Genomic DNA, 20,232 nt, shown 5'->3' with positions numbered 1-20,232 from the left:
CTTAAATTAATTGGATCATCTCAAGGTTTATCATCTGCTTTTCATCCTGCCACCAATGGGGCTGCAGAATCCGCTAACAAAATGGTGGAGCAATATTTTAGATGCTACGTTTCTTACCAACAGACGAACTGGACTGACCTCCTCCCTTTTGCAGAGGTGGCGTACAATAATTCTGTGCACAGCAGCACTGGCTACATGCCTTTCAGAGTGGCCACAGGAAAAGAGTTCAGCCCAATACCTGAATACCCTCAGTTGCCCTCCACTTCCCAGACACTTGACCAATGGGTGAGGGGGTGGGAGGAAGTTTGGAGAAACACAAAAACTGCTTTAAAAAAGACTTTTGAAACCTATAAAAAGCAGGCTGATAGAAAGAGGGCTCCCCAAAGAACATTCCAAGTTGGGGAAAAGGTTTATTTGTCAACTAAATATTTATGCCTCAAATTGCCCAGCAAGAAATTGGGACCAAAATTCTTGGGGCCTTTCCCCATAGTAAGGACCATCAATCCAGTCACCGTAGAACTAAAACTCCCTAGACTTTTAGGGAGAATTCACCCAGTCTTTCACTGCAGCTTGTTGAAACCTTATCGGGGCTCCACTTTAAGACCTCCCCCAAAGAAGGCACCTGGGCCCCCGTAGTTGCAGGACAGACCCACTATGAAGTGAAATATATTCTTGACTCTAGAATTTTTAAAGGGAAATTGCAGTACCTAGTACAATGGAAGGGATACCCGTTGTCTGAAGCCACCTGGGTGAAATCCAGTGAGGTGAAAGCTGACAGGCTCGTCAAAAGGTTTCATGCGAAATACCCCAACAAACCGAAAACTAGTCATTAACTTATGCTTTTGTTTACATTACAGGATCTATCCTTTTTGTAATGGGGGCCGGATGTCAATGCTGCTAATATTGAATATTCTTGCTTTGACAAAATATGCAGAACTGTCTGGTACTTTTAGAGTTAATTCAAATGAGAATGAGAGAGGAGAGAAAAACACGCGGAAGGGAACGGAAATGAATCTTTACCCTCCAGGTTAATTGGAAGATGTGAATCATGACCCCAAAATAGGGGAAGGGAAATGCCTGGAATGTATGTACAAAGGAAGGGAAATTCAGATCTTGGCATTCTCCATGCCATGCTGACACTCCTTTACACTAATAAAGGCTTTTTAGGTTAAAAATGCCTGAAAGTTCTTTGAAGTGTTTCATTAGTCAGACACATGACAATATATATATAGGACTTCTAACCTGCTGGAAATATAAACACCAAGTAGGAACTTTTATTACCTTTGATGGACTTGTAAAAAAGCTAAAAGCTATTGGACTGAAATACATATACATGCTATTGTGCTTGATGGACATACAGTATAAAAAAGATAGAAAATTGATAAAGAGAATTTTAAAGATTAATATTCAATTGAAGCCAGAGCTTCTTTTCAAGAACTAATGGATAAATAGCTAGAAAAAAATAATGGAAGATTATTTCAATATATGATTATATGATGACTAGATTCATAATGGCCAACCCTATTACTGTTCTTTTTTATGGTTCTGGGTTAGCGTTAGGGTTAGGGAACTCAGGAGTCCTTGCACATCTTCTCCAATTCTTCCTGTATCCTCTGATCCTGCACCAGCAAGGATATGGAAATAGGTCAATGACTTCTTTCTGACTGGCAAGACAAGGCAAGGCAAGGCCATAGTGAATGTGACCTGAGCATTGCTGTTAACTGATATTTGAATGAGATGTTTCATGTATGCCAGACCTTGACAATGAATATTGTAATAGCCCACTGTATTTTCAGTCACGTCATATCTCTTTCTAATTTCTTGGAAAATGACTGGGCAGAATTGTCTTACTATCTTGCAGATGACTAATTTCTTTTCGCTTTGTACAACATAGCTGTCTGGGGCAAGCTAATTTGACTTGCAGCTGCCTTTGTGCAATTTGGATCAAAACTGCCCCAATCTTGTCCCAATAGTGATAGGCTTAGTATGTTCATACAATACACTGCGTTTTTAACTAAGGACATATTGTGTGGATGCCACCAACATTTATATTCTTGTAACAGCTGCTAGAAAATGATGCCAAATCTACTTGCAGGGAATTTTTAAGCAAACTATACAGAAACATGCATATGTATTTTATAACAGCAGAAATACAGAAATTTACTTTGCTGGATGAAAACATTTTTCTTCAATCATTTGTTTTCAGATTTAAACTATTCTTGGATTTGTTTTTTTCTCTAACTTGATGTTCTTCAGATAAGGTGGATGTCAGCTCCCATAATCCTATAGACACCACATATGGGAACTGAAGTCCAACATATTCAAGATGGTGGAACTGCGCTCTAGACTATTTTAGGCCACTAATTCAAAGGGCAAAAAAACATTATGGGTATGAAAGCTGGGTATAACATCTCAAAGCCTCATTGATCTCAACTCATTGATGAATATATTTCTGACTTAATTGAAAAAGCATTATAGAAAAAACATCTGTGAAGATATTAGAAAGAAACAGATATTAGAAATATTAGATGGAAAAGGAAGTGACTCTTCAGAAGGCAGCAAAAGATTTATGAACTTCCATGGAGTCCTATGTTTATATTTTTCACTCCTTCCTATTCAGATAACTCAGATTAAGAAGTCTGCATGAGCTCATCTTCTCATTCATTTTGAATATGAACTATATTTGTCTTTAAAAATCATTTTGATAGTAGGAAACAAAAGGGAGTAGTAAAGCACTTGAATGTAAATTATGACAGGATTCACATCCCTCTTAGGTATGTCATCCCTCTCAGGCTTATCCTGTTCTTGTCTATAGAAAACAGTTATGATTGTTTTGGGGCCCAGTTTCTGAAATTCAGAAAGGTTAAAAAAGATTTTAAAAAACAGAACACATTCGTCAGAGTCTGACATCTTGACAATTTGTTTCAAGGTTTTTTCTTTCCTATGCATTTTTGAAAAATATTTCTAAAATGTGTGTTCTTAGTGTTTTCCTTATACTTTTTTCACAGACAGAATATTTAATGAAAAATGGAGAAGAAAGCAGGAAGTGAAAATGTCCCTTGCCTTTTGATACTTTGTTCTGAGATAAATCTTTTTAAAAAATACTGAGAAATAGTTTCAAACTTGATATTTTGGATTAGATTCTATGGTCTGATATTTTGTCAAAAAATTTTCTATTACTAATAATTGTGAGTAGAATTGACATTTCAGTTCTCAAACAAAATAGGGAATATGTTTGGTCATAAATAACTAGAACTGTTTTGGAGAAAAGATAATCACTCAATTTTCAATAAAGCTGCCCTATCATTACTAAACAAATAGTACAGACAATTCCATCATTATTTTTGTAGCACATTATTTAAAAAAACAGTTTGTGACAAATTGAAATTTGTTAGTTTTTGAAAATGTTTTGCTTGAAAGGAGAGTGTGTGGTGAAGAGAAAACTCCAGCCTCCTTGTGAGTACACCAGAGCTGTAGGATATGAGTATCTGTATAGAGTATAGAGACAGTATGGTCTAGTGCAGTGGTGGCAAATCTTTTAGAGATCGAGTGCCCAAACTGCAACCCAAAACCAATTTATGTATCGCTGGATGCCGGGTGGGTGTGGCCCCCCACTGGGTGGGCATGGCTATGGTGGTCACAGCAGACTGGGTGGGCATGGCCAGGATGGGCGTGGCCAGCTTGATGTTGCTCCTGGGAAGGGATGCCTGTGGGGGCCGGGACGGGTTGTGGGAGATTCAGGGGTCTCTGGCAGGTGGGGCAGTGGGCAGGAGGGCATCTTGCTCAGCTGATGGCTTAGGGGAGAAGGGGGTGGCTACACCCCCTACCAAACGCTGCCATCTCATGAAAGCAGGATGAAAAAAAGTTAAACAGAAGAGTGTCTCGTGATGGTTTTCTTCCCTGGGGTGGTGCAGGGGTATGGGGGGAGGCTCCTGAGCCCCGCAGCTCTTCTGAGAGGGGGGAGGAGGAGAGTGGGGAGGGGCTGTGCTGGGATTTGGACTCCTCGTGCCTTCCACTGCCCACCTGTGCTCTTCTGCCGCAGATGTCATGGCTCGACTTGCCCGGAGCTGGGGCATGCTTGAGCATGGGGACACACATGGGGCTGTTGCCTCACTTTATGTGCTATGCCAGTACAGGGCTCGACTGGGTGCAGAGCCTCCTCATGGCTTCTTTCTCCGCAGACATCGGGAGCGCCCACCCCACCTACTGCTCATCCCAGGGCAGCTGCCGCCGTCCTGTGCTCTCCAGCCCGTCCCCAGCTAGCCCTCCTTCTCCATCCTCCTGCTCCTTCTGGGGGTAGACCATGGCTTATTGAGCCGGGCGGAACCTCTCCCTGCATGCGTCCTCAGGTGGAGGAGCCAGGCAGCCACGGTTCTTGCTTCACTCCGGTCTCCAATTGCCCGAGGCCCGAGCTTGGTGCGCCCGGCTAGCCAGCAATGGGCCGGAGAACACGGGATGGCAGCAGGTGTCCTGGGATGAGTGGTAGGTGGGATGGGCGCTCCCAACGTCACCGGGGGAAGAAGCGGTGAGGAGGCTCCTTGCCCAGTCAAGCCCAGCCCCAGCACAGCATGGAAAGCAAGGCAGCAGCACCATGTGCATCTGACCCAACCCTCGCAGAGTGCTGTTCTCCCGCTGCCCCAACCCAACCCTCGCAGAGCCCCAACCCGGTTCCTTACCTCCACCTCGCTTGTTCCGTGGCCTCATGGCAATGGCACTGGGCACAGGCGGCAAAAGGCCAGTTTAGGCATGACACAGTTGTCTGCCACCTCGCATATTGCGCCCAATTCTGGTGCGATGTGGCTCAGCCAAAAGCGACAGTGGAACAAGTGGGCCAGGTTTCGCCCCCACCTGCCACATGGATCGCCCTGCTGCTGCCGTTCAGGGGACTACAGCCCGGGTGGGTGTGGGGCTCTGCACAGTGGGACTGCTGCTTACTTTTGATGGCCCTGATGAGCGCATTGCTGTCCTTGACCATATCCTTCAGAAATTTGTTGGTGCGTTCCAGCTCCTGCTTAGAGCACCAGAGCCGCTTGCAGATGCCTGAACTGTCCAGGTAGCAGTCACTGAACTCTAGTGCCAGCTGTCCCATGGCCATCCTGCCCGGCCCCTCGCGACCTCAGCCCTGGTGGTGCACTAACCTCCCGCAGTGGAGGAGCCGAGGCGGCAGCTGGGGGCAGCTCCAGACAAGGCAGGCGGTGCTTCAGCGGCTGCAGCCGGGCCGGTTGTGAAAGAAGTGAGCAGGACACCCAGTTGGAAGAGCGGTTGGGTAGGGGCGGCTTTGATCCCTCCCCAGCGGGTTGCCCTTTCTTCACCCAGAGTCCTGCACCGGGCACATCCCTCACAGCCACTCCCCTTAAAGTGACAGGCGGCGCTGCTGGGTCTGCCACATGGCCGGGAGGAGGCAGCCAGAGGGCCAAGCAGCTCTGGCCACACCAGCGCTCCAGCCGCAATCCTGGCCTTACGAGCTGCGGGGGGGGCACTGGGCCACAGAACCCGGATGGCCAGCAGTGACGGGAAGCTGGGCTGTCTCCCCGCCATCAACCAATGGCTGGCCAGGGGTTCCAGACATGGGCGGCTGCCCTGCCCTGCTGGGCGCCCCTCTGCAGCCTCGGTTACGAAGGCTCCATCCTCTGCGCAGAGCGAGGCCTGGGTGGTGATGGCCAGATCCCCAGCGTGGCCTCTCCTCCTCCAACTCTGACTAGGTGCTGATAGGGTGGGGCCGCCAGACAGATTGCCAGCCAGGAGTTGGCAGCCTTTTGGGAGAGCAGAACCTCTGTCTGCCCCCGTAGCCAGTGCCTTCTGATCAGGGTTGAGGTGGTCACAGTCAGATTTTGACTTCTGGGGGGCAGGGATGATTGGTGCCCCAAGGAATGGAAAGAGTGGAGCGAACAGTCCCCCGAGCCCTGGCTGAGCCACTGCATGGATCGCCTTGCCACTGCCGTTTCCCATCGCACAGATCGCTCTGCCACCACCATTTCCCTCCACCCCCCGCATGGATTGCCCTGCCACCGCTGCCACTTGGAAAAGTCCTCTGCCGCCTGGATCTATGGCTGCAGAGTGATTTCAATACCTGTTGAATGCACTAGAATTATGTCCTAAAATCCAGACTTTCTCTCAGTTGGTCCAGCAAAAGAACTAGCTACAACTGAGAATGTGAATGGAAATGTGAGGTCCCTATCACCATTGAGATTCTTCCAAACATCTGCTGAAGTGGGAGCAATCTACAAAGTACCTAGCAAATGCAATGAAGGAAAGCTTTATACACAGGGGTGTCAAACTGTTGGCCTGCAGGCCAGTTGCATCATGCAGACGCTGTGCCCACCCCAGCTCCAGCAATACAAAAAAAAGTCACAATACATTGTGACACGTCAAGTGGTGAGTTTGACACCAATGCTTTATAGATTCCTTAGCAGACTGAATTTTGAATTGCTCACATATTTTTTTTCCCTGGGAATTGAAGTTACTAGCAGGATTTAAATAATATTCACCAGTCAACTATATAATATCACAAAATTAATCAATGAAATTTCATAAAATTATTTCACTGAGAGCTCTATCCTTCTTAGCATTTCACCACTGCTAGTACAGAAAAGGCTATCAATTTTTCATCCAAAATGTTATCTTTTTTTTCATTTTAGCAGCTTTATTTCATCCCGAAGCTAAGCTTTATCAAGGAGGTTGCTCACTTACAATTAATTACTAATATTCTAACTTATATTCTATCCCAGTGCTTCTCAACGTTTGTGTGACAGCGACTCCCGTCACACAAACGTGCTGCGCATGCGTGGTGCCGCCCCCATGCGCAGCGCGCATGCGCGGCGGCGCCCCCTGAGGGGGAAAAATGGCGGATCGCCTTGTTTGGCGACCCCCGAGAAATGATCGATCGACCCCAAATGGGGTCGCGACCCATAGGTTGAGAACCGCTGTTCTATCCTATGCCCTTCTCATTAACTTTACTTCAAATGTACACATATCAAATATTTTTCTATTCTAATTTTCAGTAAAGTGAAAATTTTGCACAAAAGTGTAAGATTTCATGACATTATGCCATGTTAGTAAATGGCCAGAAAAGGTTCACATGCTGACTGGCAATTAAATTATATTTATTTTGGAGGTGATTACAGTTTTGAGTTTTCTGATTTCTCATTGCCCCTGGAAATGGAACTTGATTTTGAGCTTCTCTTCCCTATTCATGTAAAAAAAATCTGCAATTGTACTTTAAGATAATCAAACTAAAATAACCATAACCTGCTTCTGTATTTCAAAACAATTAAACAGATCAGAGCATTTCTTGCATATTGTTTGAAATGCAGCAAAAAGAAGTCAGTGGGAATCTAAATTGATAAATTGATAAAATGATATGTCATGGTATATTTTTAGTCTTTGCAAAAGACTTTTTTAAAAAATATGCATATAATTATTTGGTCATTCTTTTGTAAGTACTTGTAAAATGTACATATATTTCCATTCATTTTATAGTAATGATTCAAGTAAAGAAGCACGACAAACTAATACAAGGAATTGAATTAATAATATTTTTTACCTTAGTTGGCTTCTTCTGGACCACTTGCTGTGGCTGCAAAACAACAAAACAAAAATAAAACCAGATGATATATATGTGTATATTAAAATATAATTTAAACAATTTACATAAATAAAACTTGCTATATTTTTTAATGTAATATATCTAGAAAAATGCTATTTTAGCATAATATGCAAGATGGCATATTTATCCTTGCTTACAACTATGCTGATAATCTGATTCATGCATTTACAGTACTGAGGTTTACATAGAATGGCAGGTAATTTGCATATTCTAAATCATGTCTAGTTTAGCTTTAAACATATATACTGTAGATATGCCATACTTAACAGCAGACTGAAATGATTTTATTCTTTGTAGAATTTTGAAATATTTGGTAGTCTGAAAAGATAATATATCACAGGGTGATGTGTGAGAAGTTAATTTTGGACTCAAAATCTCTAATTCAATTCCTTTTGGTTTTGATCAAGTATCAGGAACAGATGTAAATCTTTATGTGACTTATCATTCTGAGTCTTCCTTAAGATTTGTCTAAATCTACTTGGAACCTAAGAGTGGCAACTTTCAGCTTCATGAGTAGCTATTATAGCTGTTAGCCGAGGTGGCGCAGCAGTTAGAGTGCAGTACTGCAGGCCACTTTAGCTGACTGTGTTCAGCAGGTCAGCGGTTCAAATCTCACCGGCTCAAGGTTGACTCAGCCTTCCATCCTTCCGAGGTATGTAAAATGAGGACCCAGATTGTTGGGGGCAATGTAAATATATATATACATTGCTTACTGGTGTACACCGCTTAGAGAGTGCTTGCACTTAAAGCGGTATATAAGTCTCATAAAATAAATAAATAAATATTTTATAAAAGGGTTACCAGATCTATAGTTGAAGTATCTTCTAGAGCAGTGCCCCCTCCCCTTTGGCACCAGAACTGGTTTCGTGGAGGGATGGTTTTGAATTTGCTCACTCACCCGCCACTCACCTCCTAACAAGGCATGACCCAGTACCAGGCCATGGCCTGGTGTTTGGGGACTCTTGTCCTAGAGCAAGAATTAATTGTGTAGTAACGTTACTAGTATGCAGATGATACCACTCTAATGGCAGAAAGTGAAGAGGAACTAAAGAGCCTCTTGATGCGGGTGAAGAAGGAGAGTGCAAAAGTTGGCTTGAAACTCAACATTAAGAAAACCAAAATCATGGCATCCGGCCCTCTCAATTCCTGGCAAATAGATGGGGAAGAAATGGAGTAGTGACAGATTTTATTTTTCTGGGCTCCAAGATCACCTCAGATGGGGACTGCAGCCAAGAAATTAAAAGACACTTGCTCATGGGGAGGAAAGCTATGGCAAATCTAGACAGCATACTAAAAAGCAGAGACATTACCCTGCCAACAAAAGTGCGTATAGTCCAGGCCATGGTTTTCCCAGTTGCAATGTATGGCTGTGAAAGTTGGACCATAAGAAAGGCTGAGCGCCAAAGAATTGAGGCCTTTGAACTATGTTGCTGGAGAAGACTCCTGCGACTCCCTTGGACTGCAAGGCGTTCAAACCGGTCAGTCCTAGAGGAGATCAACCCCGACTGCTCTTTAGAAGGCCAGATCCTGAAGTTGAAACTCAAATACTTTGGCCACCTAATGAGAAGGAAGGACTCACTGGAGAAGGGCCTAATGCTGGGAAAGATTGAGGGCAATAGAAGGAGGGGACGACAGAGAATGAGATGGCTGGATGGAGTCACTGAAGCAGTAGGTGTGAACTTAAATGGACTCCAGAAGATGGTGGAGGACAGGAAGACCTGGAGGAACGTTGTCCATGGGGTCGCGATGGGTCGGACATGACTTCGCAATTAACAACAACAACAACATTACTAGTAGAGAAACATGACAAGGAGCTGAATCTAATATATGCCACAATAATTCACTTTTTACTTAGTTGGTAAAAGGTTTAATTTTGGAATGGCAACTTTAAGAAGTTTGGACTTCAACTCCCAGAATTCTCCAACCAGCATTCTGACTGGGCAATTCTGGGAGCTGAAATCCAGGTATCTTAAAGTTGCTAAGATTGAGAAATCATGCTAGATATCCCATATGAATGACTAAAAAATATTTCCTATTGAAGCTGAGGCTCTCACTGAGTAATTTGTGTATCTCCTACCCCAGCTGAGTACTCTCTGGCTGGCTGAAAATTCTGGGACATAATATCAAAGCACCAGGTTGATAAGCGTTGATCAGTTCATTTTTGTTTTGTTGTTTAGCTCTCACTAACTTGCTACTGATTAAGTAAGCCTCAGGCTTGAGCATCAAGCAAGGTGTTCTGTATATGTCAAGTTCATGAAGTAGTCAGACAGATCTCTATAGAGCAGTGGTTCTCAACCTGTGGGTCTGGACCCCATTTGGGGTCGAACGACCATTTCACGGGGGTCGTCAAACCACGCTGTCCGCCATTTTTTCCCCTTTTCCCCAGCTGTCCTACTCCCTCTTATTGGTGGCCACACCCACTTGGGGGTCACCACAACATGGGGAACTGTATTATGGGGTCACGGCATTAGAAAGGTTGAGAACCACTGCTATAGAGATACAGCTGATACAGTTTACCACATTTATGCTGGGGATATCAAAATAGTGAACTATTTTTTAATACAATCTCTCTGAATACTGCCAAATTTCATAAAAGTGTGTATCGATTTCTTCTGTATGAATGCCTAAGTTGTTAGTGGAAAGTTTAGGATACAATGAATTAAGGTATGGGAATAAGCACAAGGAATAAGCATTCACTGCCATCATAAAAAGAAATGTTTGAGAACTGCCAAGCTCTCATTTGTTCATGGCAAATTTGCTTTAGCAGTTAATATGCAACCAAGATCTATATAATCCCTCATTTCCAATTTTTACAATGGATTTTTGATCATAATGTTATCAAAAACTAAAATTTCTATTATTATGTATCAGCAGTAGCAGCTAAACAATTTCCCCTTGTATGATAGACCCCATTTTTCTTTGTAAAATTAGATAGAATATATGTAATCTAAATTTAGAAACTTATTTACCCCCTCCCCAGCGCATACAGAAAACCTGGATCAGCTTGCTGAAAATATAAAAATGAAATTGTAAAAAAAGTGAGTTTTTCTCAAAATGAGCAGGATAAGGAATAAAAATACAAACAGTGGGGGAAAGGGGGAAGAAGGCAGAACTATTTTATAGAAGAATAACCAAACCATCTCCAATTACAATTCTATGCTTTCTAAATCACAAACAGTAATCTAGTTGGCAAAGCTGTTATCGGAGTTGTTAGGAAAAGCCCTGCATGAGTAAGATTCCTCTAAACTTTGGTCTGCGTCCAAAGTACAATGTTTCCTTTTGCTTTTTTTCCATGAATGGCTGCAGTATTGTGCCTCAGTTCTGGCAGACTACTCTTCTGCAGTCATTCATAAAAATAAAAACAAAACAAAACAAATGCCTACAAAAACTTTCTGAGCCCAGTCTAGAGCCAGTGGGTGCCAGAGGCTGAGAAAACATACTGGCAGCTCCAAGTCTAAACAGCATTTAAGTATTCAAGGATCTGCTTGGTGGTCTGTAAAGTATGAAGAGTTGTGTAGAAGGGCAGCTGGTAGAATTATGTGACACATACTAGGCAGTAAGCCAGAGCTGGCCTTATTTCAAACACTGTCCTTCCTCTCATTGAAGTGTCAGGACCTAATTCATGGAACATTTGGTGAGTTGGCAGCTGTTTCAGAGGATTTCATTGAGTTGCAGTGTGCAGGAGTCACATGAATGCCAGGAACGCTGCCAAGAAAAAGGGGATTTTTGAGCAGTAGAAACCAGTTAGCCTACAAGAATGTACATGGGTTTGATGTGGTTTTGGAATAAATATGTGTACAGGTGTAATCAGCAGGAGAGAGAGGCAAGAGGCAAGCGGGCTTGTATGATCTGGATCTGCATGTGGCTCATTATTGAGATATATCTGGGCTCTAAAAAGCAGTTTGTTGGGTTTAGAAAGAAAAAATATATTTTACCAAACATGTTGTTTGATAAAGTAGACCAGAACCTACTACTGGATAAGATAGAAAAATGTGGGTTAGACAGCATCACCACCAGATGGATTTGTAGCTGGCTGACTGGCCGTACTCAGCATGTGGTCCTCAATGGAACTGCATCTACATGGAGGGAAGTGTGTAGTGGAGTGCCCCAGGGCTCTGTTCTGGGCTCAGTGCTCTTCAACATCTTCATCAATGATTTGGATGAGGGGATAGATGGGGAACTCATCATATGTTCAAATGACACCAAGCTGGCAGGAATAGCCAACACTCCAGAAGATAGGTTTAAAATACAGGAGGATCTTGATGACTTGAACATTGAGCGCTATCTAACAAAATGAAATTCAATGGTGAAAAAAGTAAGGTTTGACATTTAGGCAAGAAAAACCAAATGCACAAGTACAGTATAGGTGGTACCTTGCTCAATAGAGGTAACCATGAGATGGATCTAGGAGTCCTAGTGGACAATCACTTAAATATGAGCCAGGAGTGTGCTGCAGCTGCAAAAAAAGCCAACACAGCTCTAGGATCCATTAACAGAGGGATAGAACCAAGATCATGTGAAGTGTTAATACCACTTTATAATGCCTTGGTAAGGCCACACTTGGAATACTGCATCCAGTTTTGCTCACCACGATGTAAAAAAGATGTTGAGACTCTAGAAAGAATACAGAGAAGAGCAACAAAGATGATTAGGGGACTGGAGGCTAAAACATATAAAAAACAGTTGCTGGAGTTGGATATGTCTAGTTTAATGAAGAGAAGGATGAGAAGTGACATGATATCAATGTTCCAATAGCTCAGGGGTTGCCACAAAGAAGAGGGAGTCAAGCTATTCTCCAAAGCACCTGAAATCCGGACAAGAAGCAATGGATGGAAACTAATCAGAGAAGCAACCTCGAACTAAGGAGAAATTTCCTGACAGTTAGAACAATTAATCAGTGGAACAACCTGCCTCCAGAAATTGTGAATGCTCCAACACTGGAAGTTTTTAAGAAGAGACTGGACAACCATTTGGCTGAAATGATATAGGGTTTCCTTCCTGATCATGGGGGTTGGACTAGAAGACCTCCAAGGTCCCTTCCAACTATTGTTGTTGTTGTTGCTGCTGCTGCTACAAAACTATTATGAATAAACAGAAAAATACTTGAAATTAGCAAATACTCTAATTTTGTGAAGGACAGCCCAAAATCTTTTCATCCTAGCTATTTTGCATTTTCAGGTATGGAATAATAAATCATTAATGCTCAGCAATTTAAAAGGGAAACTGAGACCAGTTACTTATGACTTAGTTCCAAAACTGGACATTCCAGAACTTATTCCAAAACTAGACAAAAGTTGGCGTAGGAATATGAGATATAGATAGAAATGAAAAAAAGACAAGTTATGACAAAGGACCTTTAGAGCATTGAGAATGGGCCTTTTCCAGACACTGCATTGCTCATAAACATCCAGTTACAATAATACTTGTATTATTGAGCAAATAATATAAAGATATTTTATAATGCATTTCAAATATAACATCATTCCTTATTATTACGTTTTGGAAACAGAAACTATATCTCCTGAATGCCAAAGTCCATAAGATGAATGAGGAGAACATTCCCAAGATGCTTTAAAACAGTTTATTCACATATGCATGCTAAGGACTAGCACAGTGGTGGCGAACCTATGGCACGGGTGCCAGAGGAGGCACTCAGAGCCCTCTCTGTGGGCACACGCACTGTCGCCCCAGTCCTAGGCCCTCTGCTGGGTTTTATACAACCTTTTCGCTTTAGGCCTCCGCCGCCATGTACAAAAAAAAAAAAGGTCCAATCAATCAGTCAATTTCAACTTCTCGCTGGAAAAAAAAAGATCTTGCAAAGTTGGAATTGATTGATTGAACTTTTTAGTCCAACCCAGTCTGCTGTTACCACCACAGCCACGCCCACCCGGCACCCGACAATGCATAAGTGGGTTTTGGGTTGCAGTTTGGGCACTCGGTCTCTAAAAGGTTCGCCATCACTGGACTAGCAAATCAAAAGCATTAGTGGGTATGGCGATGTATCTTAAATCAGAGGAGGTTACTCAAATCTCCTCCATAATCTGTTTTGGATTTGCATTTTAGAGTAGTATTTTTCCTTCAAGAGAAAACTAAACAGCTAAAAATTGTAAGATAGCAGTCTTTAATCTTCATCTTCCCTTTTTAAATTTGTAAGCATGAGCGTAATAGTATACATGCAATAGCATCCATATAATAGGGAACTTCAAAAAAGCAATCCGCTACTTAAAATTTTCTTGCCCTAAAGACTGAATTGTTGATCTTTCTGCTGATTATTTTCATTTATCTGATGAAGTAAATCACTTGCATTTTACACCAGATTCTAACAGGAGCTACACCAAAATGGAACTGGATGTCAGAATTCCCAATTGCAAAATCATTCTAGAATGATAATGTTTTGTTCTGCATAGCTGTAATTAAAACCAACTGGCTTTATTCAGAATTCCAAAAAGTTTAAACATGTAGTCAGAGTCTTTTTTAACCTCAGCTTACAGACTAGGTATAATACCATATTTAGCAAAAGATGTATAAAAGATAGGGGTAGCTAAGAAATGTATTTCAGCCATTTAGTAAGTCACAATTACTTTTATTTCTATTTCTTAAAAAAGCCCTGGTTTGTGGAACAAGTAGTTGTAATTTCTGCTTAAATTCTATTTTTTCAGTTTAATACCCAACCTAGTATTCATAAAGCATCACAAGCAAACAGAATATATTGTGAATGAGATTTTTCTATATTTTCATTCTACTTTGCATTATTTTCTAGGTTTTAATTAATGCAAATGATATAAAAGGATTGCCCAACTTATTTTTGTGAGTATATGAAATGACTTCTTCCTATTTTTGTAGGAAATTTCACCATAAGATGGGAAGAGCCATGGTGGCGCAGTGGTTAGAATGTAGTATTGCAGGCTGACTCTGCCCACAGCCGGAGTTTGATTCTGACTGGCTCAAGATTGATTCAGCCTTCCATCCTTCCAAGGTTGGTAAAATGAGGACCCAGATTGTTGGAGGCAATATGCTGACTCTGTAAATCACTTAGAGAAGGCTGTAAAGCACTGTGAAATGGTATATAAATCTAAGTGCTATTGCTATAATGTCTGGAGTTGTACAGTGGGAATATTTATTTATTTATTTATGTGACTTATATACCGCTTTAAGTGCAAGCACTCTCTAAGCGGTGTACACCAGTAAGCAATGCATATATATATTTACATTGCCCCCAACAATCTGGGTCCTCATTTTACCTACCCTGGAAGGATGGAAGGCTGAGTCAACCTATTGTTTGGTCAATTCATATGTGACATTTCTGGGCAAAGCTCGGAAGTTATGCGAGCATTTTAGGGACCCCCAAATTACAATATATTATAATATGTATGCACCTTTTGGAGGGAATAACATTATGGAAAACAATACACCTCAAAATTATTTGTAAGGATACTCTTTACAAATTCAAGTGAACTCTCATAAAAAGCTCATTCAAGGAACCCATTCAAGCAATTAAAAGAGACTAACCAAATTGGTATTGGAAAATACTTTTTTTCTTTCTTTCTTCATTCATTCATTCATTCATTCATTCATTCATTATTTCAATTTATATAATTGCCCTCTCACATAGCAGCTTATACAAAGTTACAATAATACAAATCAATCTAAAATAAAAAAATACAAAAATATTACAAAACAATGCAAAAATTCACAGCTTTAAACAACACTCAGTACAACCACTGTATCAGCTCTACCACATTATCTGAGGCCGATTCTTTTGACGTTACTGGAGAACCTGATCCATCAGTAGAAACAGTAAAAGTGGCCACCATTCCCCTGCCCGATGAGCTGCACATCCCCAGCGAGTGCCAGGATTTAGTAGAGGTGTTTAGCGAGAAAGAATGTGATGACTGTGCCATTGAGATATTATTGGGGGCCAAGCTCCCTAAACCAAAAATGTATGCTATGTCCCCTCTCGAAATGGAGGAACTACAGCAGTATGTGAATAAAAACCTAGCCAGAAGCTTCATTGACCCAGCAAAATCCCAAGTGGGGGCTCCAATTTTATTTAAGGAAAAAAGGACGGGTCGCTGAGGCTCTACATTGGTTATAAAGAGTTAAACTGTGTGAGTGTGGAGAATAAGTACCCCCTCCCCCTCCTGAAGGACCTACCAATCCATCTGGTGAAGGGGCGTATCTTCACCAGACTAGATCTAAGGGAAGCATACTACTGAGTAAGAATAAAAGGAGATGAATGGAAAACTGCATTTAACTGCCCTATGGGAAGTTATCAGTTCAAAGTCATGCCATTTGGACTACAAGGGGCTCCAGCTGTTTTGTAGTGTGCTGCTATGAACGATGTTGTTGTAAGCCATCTCAGCAAAAGGGAGATCAGTCCAGTTCATTTGTTGATAGTCCAAATAGCATAAGGTATTGCTCCACTATCAGCCACCCCATTCGTAGACAGATGGAAAGCTGACAACAACCCCTGCGATGAGCTAATTATTGCCAAAACCCTCTCTAAAACATAGCCGTAAACTGCACACCCGTCAGAGATTATACATTTTGGTGAGCTATGCAATCTATAAATGTGCTTAAGAAACATTTTGGCCAGTTTCTGGGCCGACAGGAGTCCCTTGCAGGTGAAAAAATGAGCCTGCTTCGAAAAAAGATCAATTACAGTACATATTACTGTATTTCCTCTGCTTTCAGGCAACTCAACTATAAAATCCATTGCAATCTCTTTCCATGGCTGGGAAGGATCCGTGATGGGCTGCAATAGTCCAGGGGGGTTCCCTGGAATTCTTTTCATGGTGGCACATGCTGCACAGCTTTTGACATAGTTTTCCACGTCCTTTTTCAAACATGGCCACCAAAACTGCCGGCAAATCAAGTGTAGAATTTTCAAATAGCCAAAGTGTCCGGCTTGTTTCACATCATGACCGTGCTGGAGTGTGTGGAGGCGGACGGTCTCAGGCAAATATAATTTTCCCCCTTTGTAGGCTAATCTATCCCTACAGGTTAGGGATGCTTGGTTGTCTTTAAACCTTTGATCACTGAGGAGTTCTTGCTTCAGCTTTCTTGTCACAGAATCATCGGGGATTGGTTTTTTTCGTGGATTCTCTGTGGTGTTAATTGAGACACAATCTGTGGAGCAGGCATGATCAATTCATTGACTTGTTCTCGCTGGCTCTTATACTGAGGTAATCTGGATAGACTAGAGCATCAGCTAAAAATTCTTTCCTCCTGTATGTACTTTAGGGCAAAATTAAACTGGTTAAAATACTGCGACCATCGTACTTGTTTAGGGGAAAGTTTGTGCAGGGTTTTTAATGCCTCTAAGTTTTTGTGATCAGTCCATACTTCGGTAGGCACTTTGCTCCCTTTTAGGTAGTGCTGCCAGGTTGACAGAGCTTAATGGATTGTGAAGGCTTCTTTCTCCCACACTGCCCACCTCCTCTTGCACTCAGTGAATTTTTTTGAGGTGTAGGCGCAGGGTTGTAGGATTCCTTCATGATTCTTTTGCAAAAGTACTGCTCCGACTGCTACATCGCTAGCATCGGCACAAATTACAAATGTCTCCCCCGGGCAGGGATGCTTTAAGATTGGTTCAACTGCAAACAGTCTCTTTAAGCTCTCAAAGGCAGTTTGACAAATCACAGTCCATGCTAGCGGTTGGCCTGGTCATGGCTTTCCCCCATCTTTACCCATTTTCAATAAGTCTGTGAAAGGTAAAGCAATTTCAGCAAAGGAAGGAATGAATTGCCAATAAAAAGGCACTTTGCTCCCTTCTAGGTAGTGCCGCCAGGTTAACAGAGCCTAACGGCTCTGTACATGCTGCTGGTTCTCAGTTGTCAGAACGAAGACATCCATTGTCACAGCGTTGACAACTATGTTTTTAGGATCTTCATTTTGGCCAATCTATCCCACTGTTGTGTATTGTTGGAATTGTGTCTTTGTTCCAGAGCTGAACAAAAATTATTCTTACTGCTGTAAGCATAAATCTCATTAAATTATTATATTTCTTGTTGATTTTTTCCGACATAACTAAGAAAAGTTGTGCCTAAATTTCAAATTTAAATTCTATGATTTTCTGCATCATATGATGTATATCTTCTCAATACTATTTTTATATATTCATCACATGTGATAAGCCATTCTTTTTTATATATTCATCACATGTGATAAGCCATTTAATATCATAAGATTTGTCTATCTCAGATATTATTGATGGAATTGTATATCATCTATAAACCATTTTATATTAATTTTCTTTTACATTATGATGTGTAACTTTGGATCATTTTCTTCAATAAATAAATGAACACATATAATATTTTTGACCATGTGTAACTGAGTTCCCTTTGTCTAGCTTTGATTTGTATGGAGAACATATAATATTTTATGTCATATTTATGCAGAAATATTGAAAATTCAAAAGGTTTCACAAACTTTTAAACACTTTTGTAATTCCAATATTATAAAATAACAATTTTGATTGTAGAAAAACAAATATTCCAATACAGAATTATTATTTTCAATTGCATTTGTAATATAGTTGAGCTGTCCAGCTTTCTTCCAATAGAAATGATGAGCAAGTATAACCAGTCAATATAGAATAGAGCAGTGGATCTCAACCTTCCTAATGCCGCGACCCTTTAATACAGTTCCTCATGTTGTGGTGACCCCCAACCATAAAATTATTTTTGTTGCTACTTCATAACTGTAATTTTGCTACTGTTATGAATCATAATGTAAATATCTGATATGCGGGATGTATTTTCATTGTTACAAATTGAACATAATTAAAGCATAGTGATTAATACAAAAACAATATGTAATTATATATTGTGAAATATTTATTTCTAATTACAAATAAATGAAATTTTATCTTGAAGCATGGTGTAGCATGGGTAACAGGCTTAATAGAACAACAGTAAACTATATTGCTACATTTTGTGACAGTATGTGTAAAAAGCCAACGTCAGTGTGAAGGTTGAGATTGCTTCTTTCTCACCAAATCAGAAATTCTCGGGGCAGTCTTTGCAAGAGTACAACGAAGATCATCTTCCACAACAAGTCTACTTCTGTATTTAGACTTGATAACCAACTAGCTGGAAAACCTTGTTTCACAAAGATATGTTGTGAATGGGCTTCTGGCAAGTGCAAATGGGGTTCAGGTAGATTTGGAAAGTACGATGAAATTTCGTCTGAAAGCATGTGCAAGTGTTCTTTCACAGAAATTATCATCGTAATCCTTTTGTCTGATTCAATGTCATGTTCCTCAAAGAAAGCAGATAAGGTAGGCAACGTAAATTTTATTTTCATCCAATTTTTTTTGCCAAAGCTGAAGTTTCATTTGGAATGCTTGAATCTTTTCAGACAAATTGAGGCATGTTGCATTTGGTCCTTGCAGTGATAAATTTAACTCATTCAAGATGGCAAAGATGTCAACCAAGTAAGCTATTTTCTGCAGTTCACTTTTATCGCTGAAAAGTGCTTCGAACTGCGGTCTTGCTTTCTGATTAAAAAACGTTTTGAGTTCATCACGAAGCTCAAAAACACGTTTTAAAACTTTTCCTCTCAACAACCATCTCACTTCAGTGTGAAATAGCAGAGCATTGTTTGGCGCATTCAACTCATTGCACAGTTGCGAAAACAGTCGACTGTTTAAACTGCTCGCCTTTACAAAATTGACAGAACTTATGACGCTTTTCATTACTTCTTGTAACTCTTGTGGCAGCGCCTTTGTTGCTAATATTGGCCGATGAATCATACAGTGAGTTCCGATGACTTTTGGTGACTCATTCAGTACCAAATGTTGAAATCCAGATCGACATCCTAGCATAGCTGGAGCACCATCTGTGCAAACACCACAAACCTTTTCCCAAGAGATATTATGCTCTTTCAGAAATGAACCAACTGTGTCAAATACATCACGTACAGTAGTTGTCGTTTCAACAGGTTTGCAAAAAAGAAACTCATCTTTAAAGTCGTCATCATTAATATACCTCACGTAAACCAGTAACTGTGCAGTTTGCAACGTCTATAGATTCATCAAATATTGGAAGTGGAGCAGATTTAATTTCTTGGATTACCTGATCAAGGATATAGCAGACATGTCATCTATTCTTCTGCAGACAGTGTCGTTAGATAAGGAAATTGCACTCAATTTCGCAACAAATTTGTCTCCGATCATAACTCGAACAATGTCTTTGGCCGCTGGCAACAGTAAATCCTCAGCAATGGTATGAGGTTTCATAGCTCTGGTGATTCTGAGTGCCACCAAATATGAAGCTTCAACGGCTCCTACCTTTTGTTTGTGGTACTTGCCACCAGTGTCAAGTCTGGCTTTCTTGAGTTTATCAGCTTTGCTTCTAAAATAGTTGGTATCCTTGCCGGCAAAGCTCGGATGCTTGCTATCAAAATGGCGTTTTAGTTTGTTCGGCTTCATAGATTCGGCTGATAGAACTTCACAACAAATAAGACATTGCGGTTTCTCAATTCCTGCTGTAATTATTGAGGTAAAACCATATTGTAAAAAATCCTCACTATATTTTCTTTTCTTACCGTTCTTCTCTACACGATCCATTGTCATGGAATGGTTTGCTAATGAAAATAATATATAACAATAGCTTTAATAA

General features: G+C 41.1%; 1 protein-coding gene across 1 annotated transcript in view; it reads right to left on the bottom strand.

Moving 5' to 3' along the window:
- Positions 1–20,232, bottom strand: part of HMGA2 (high mobility group AT-hook 2) — a 289,643-nt gene that overhangs the window by 26,798 nt on the left and 242,613 nt on the right. Inside the window, exon 4 of the mRNA XM_039342254.1 lies at positions 7,544–7,576. Coding sequence (XP_039198188.1) covers positions 7,544–7,576 — 33 coding nt within the window. The remainder of the gene's footprint in view (positions 1–7,543; positions 7,577–20,232) is intronic.

The sequence above is a fragment of the Crotalus tigris genome, unplaced genomic scaffold, assembly GCF_016545835.1.
Source record: "Crotalus tigris isolate CLP2741 ecotype Arizona unplaced genomic scaffold, ASM1654583v1 scf7180000017782.1332974, whole genome shotgun sequence".
In the NCBI taxonomy this organism is placed as follows: Eukaryota; Metazoa; Chordata; class Lepidosauria; order Squamata; family Viperidae; genus Crotalus; species Crotalus tigris.
The sequence above is the reverse complement of the archived record's forward strand: the minus strand, read 5'-3'. Positions and strand labels throughout refer to the sequence as shown.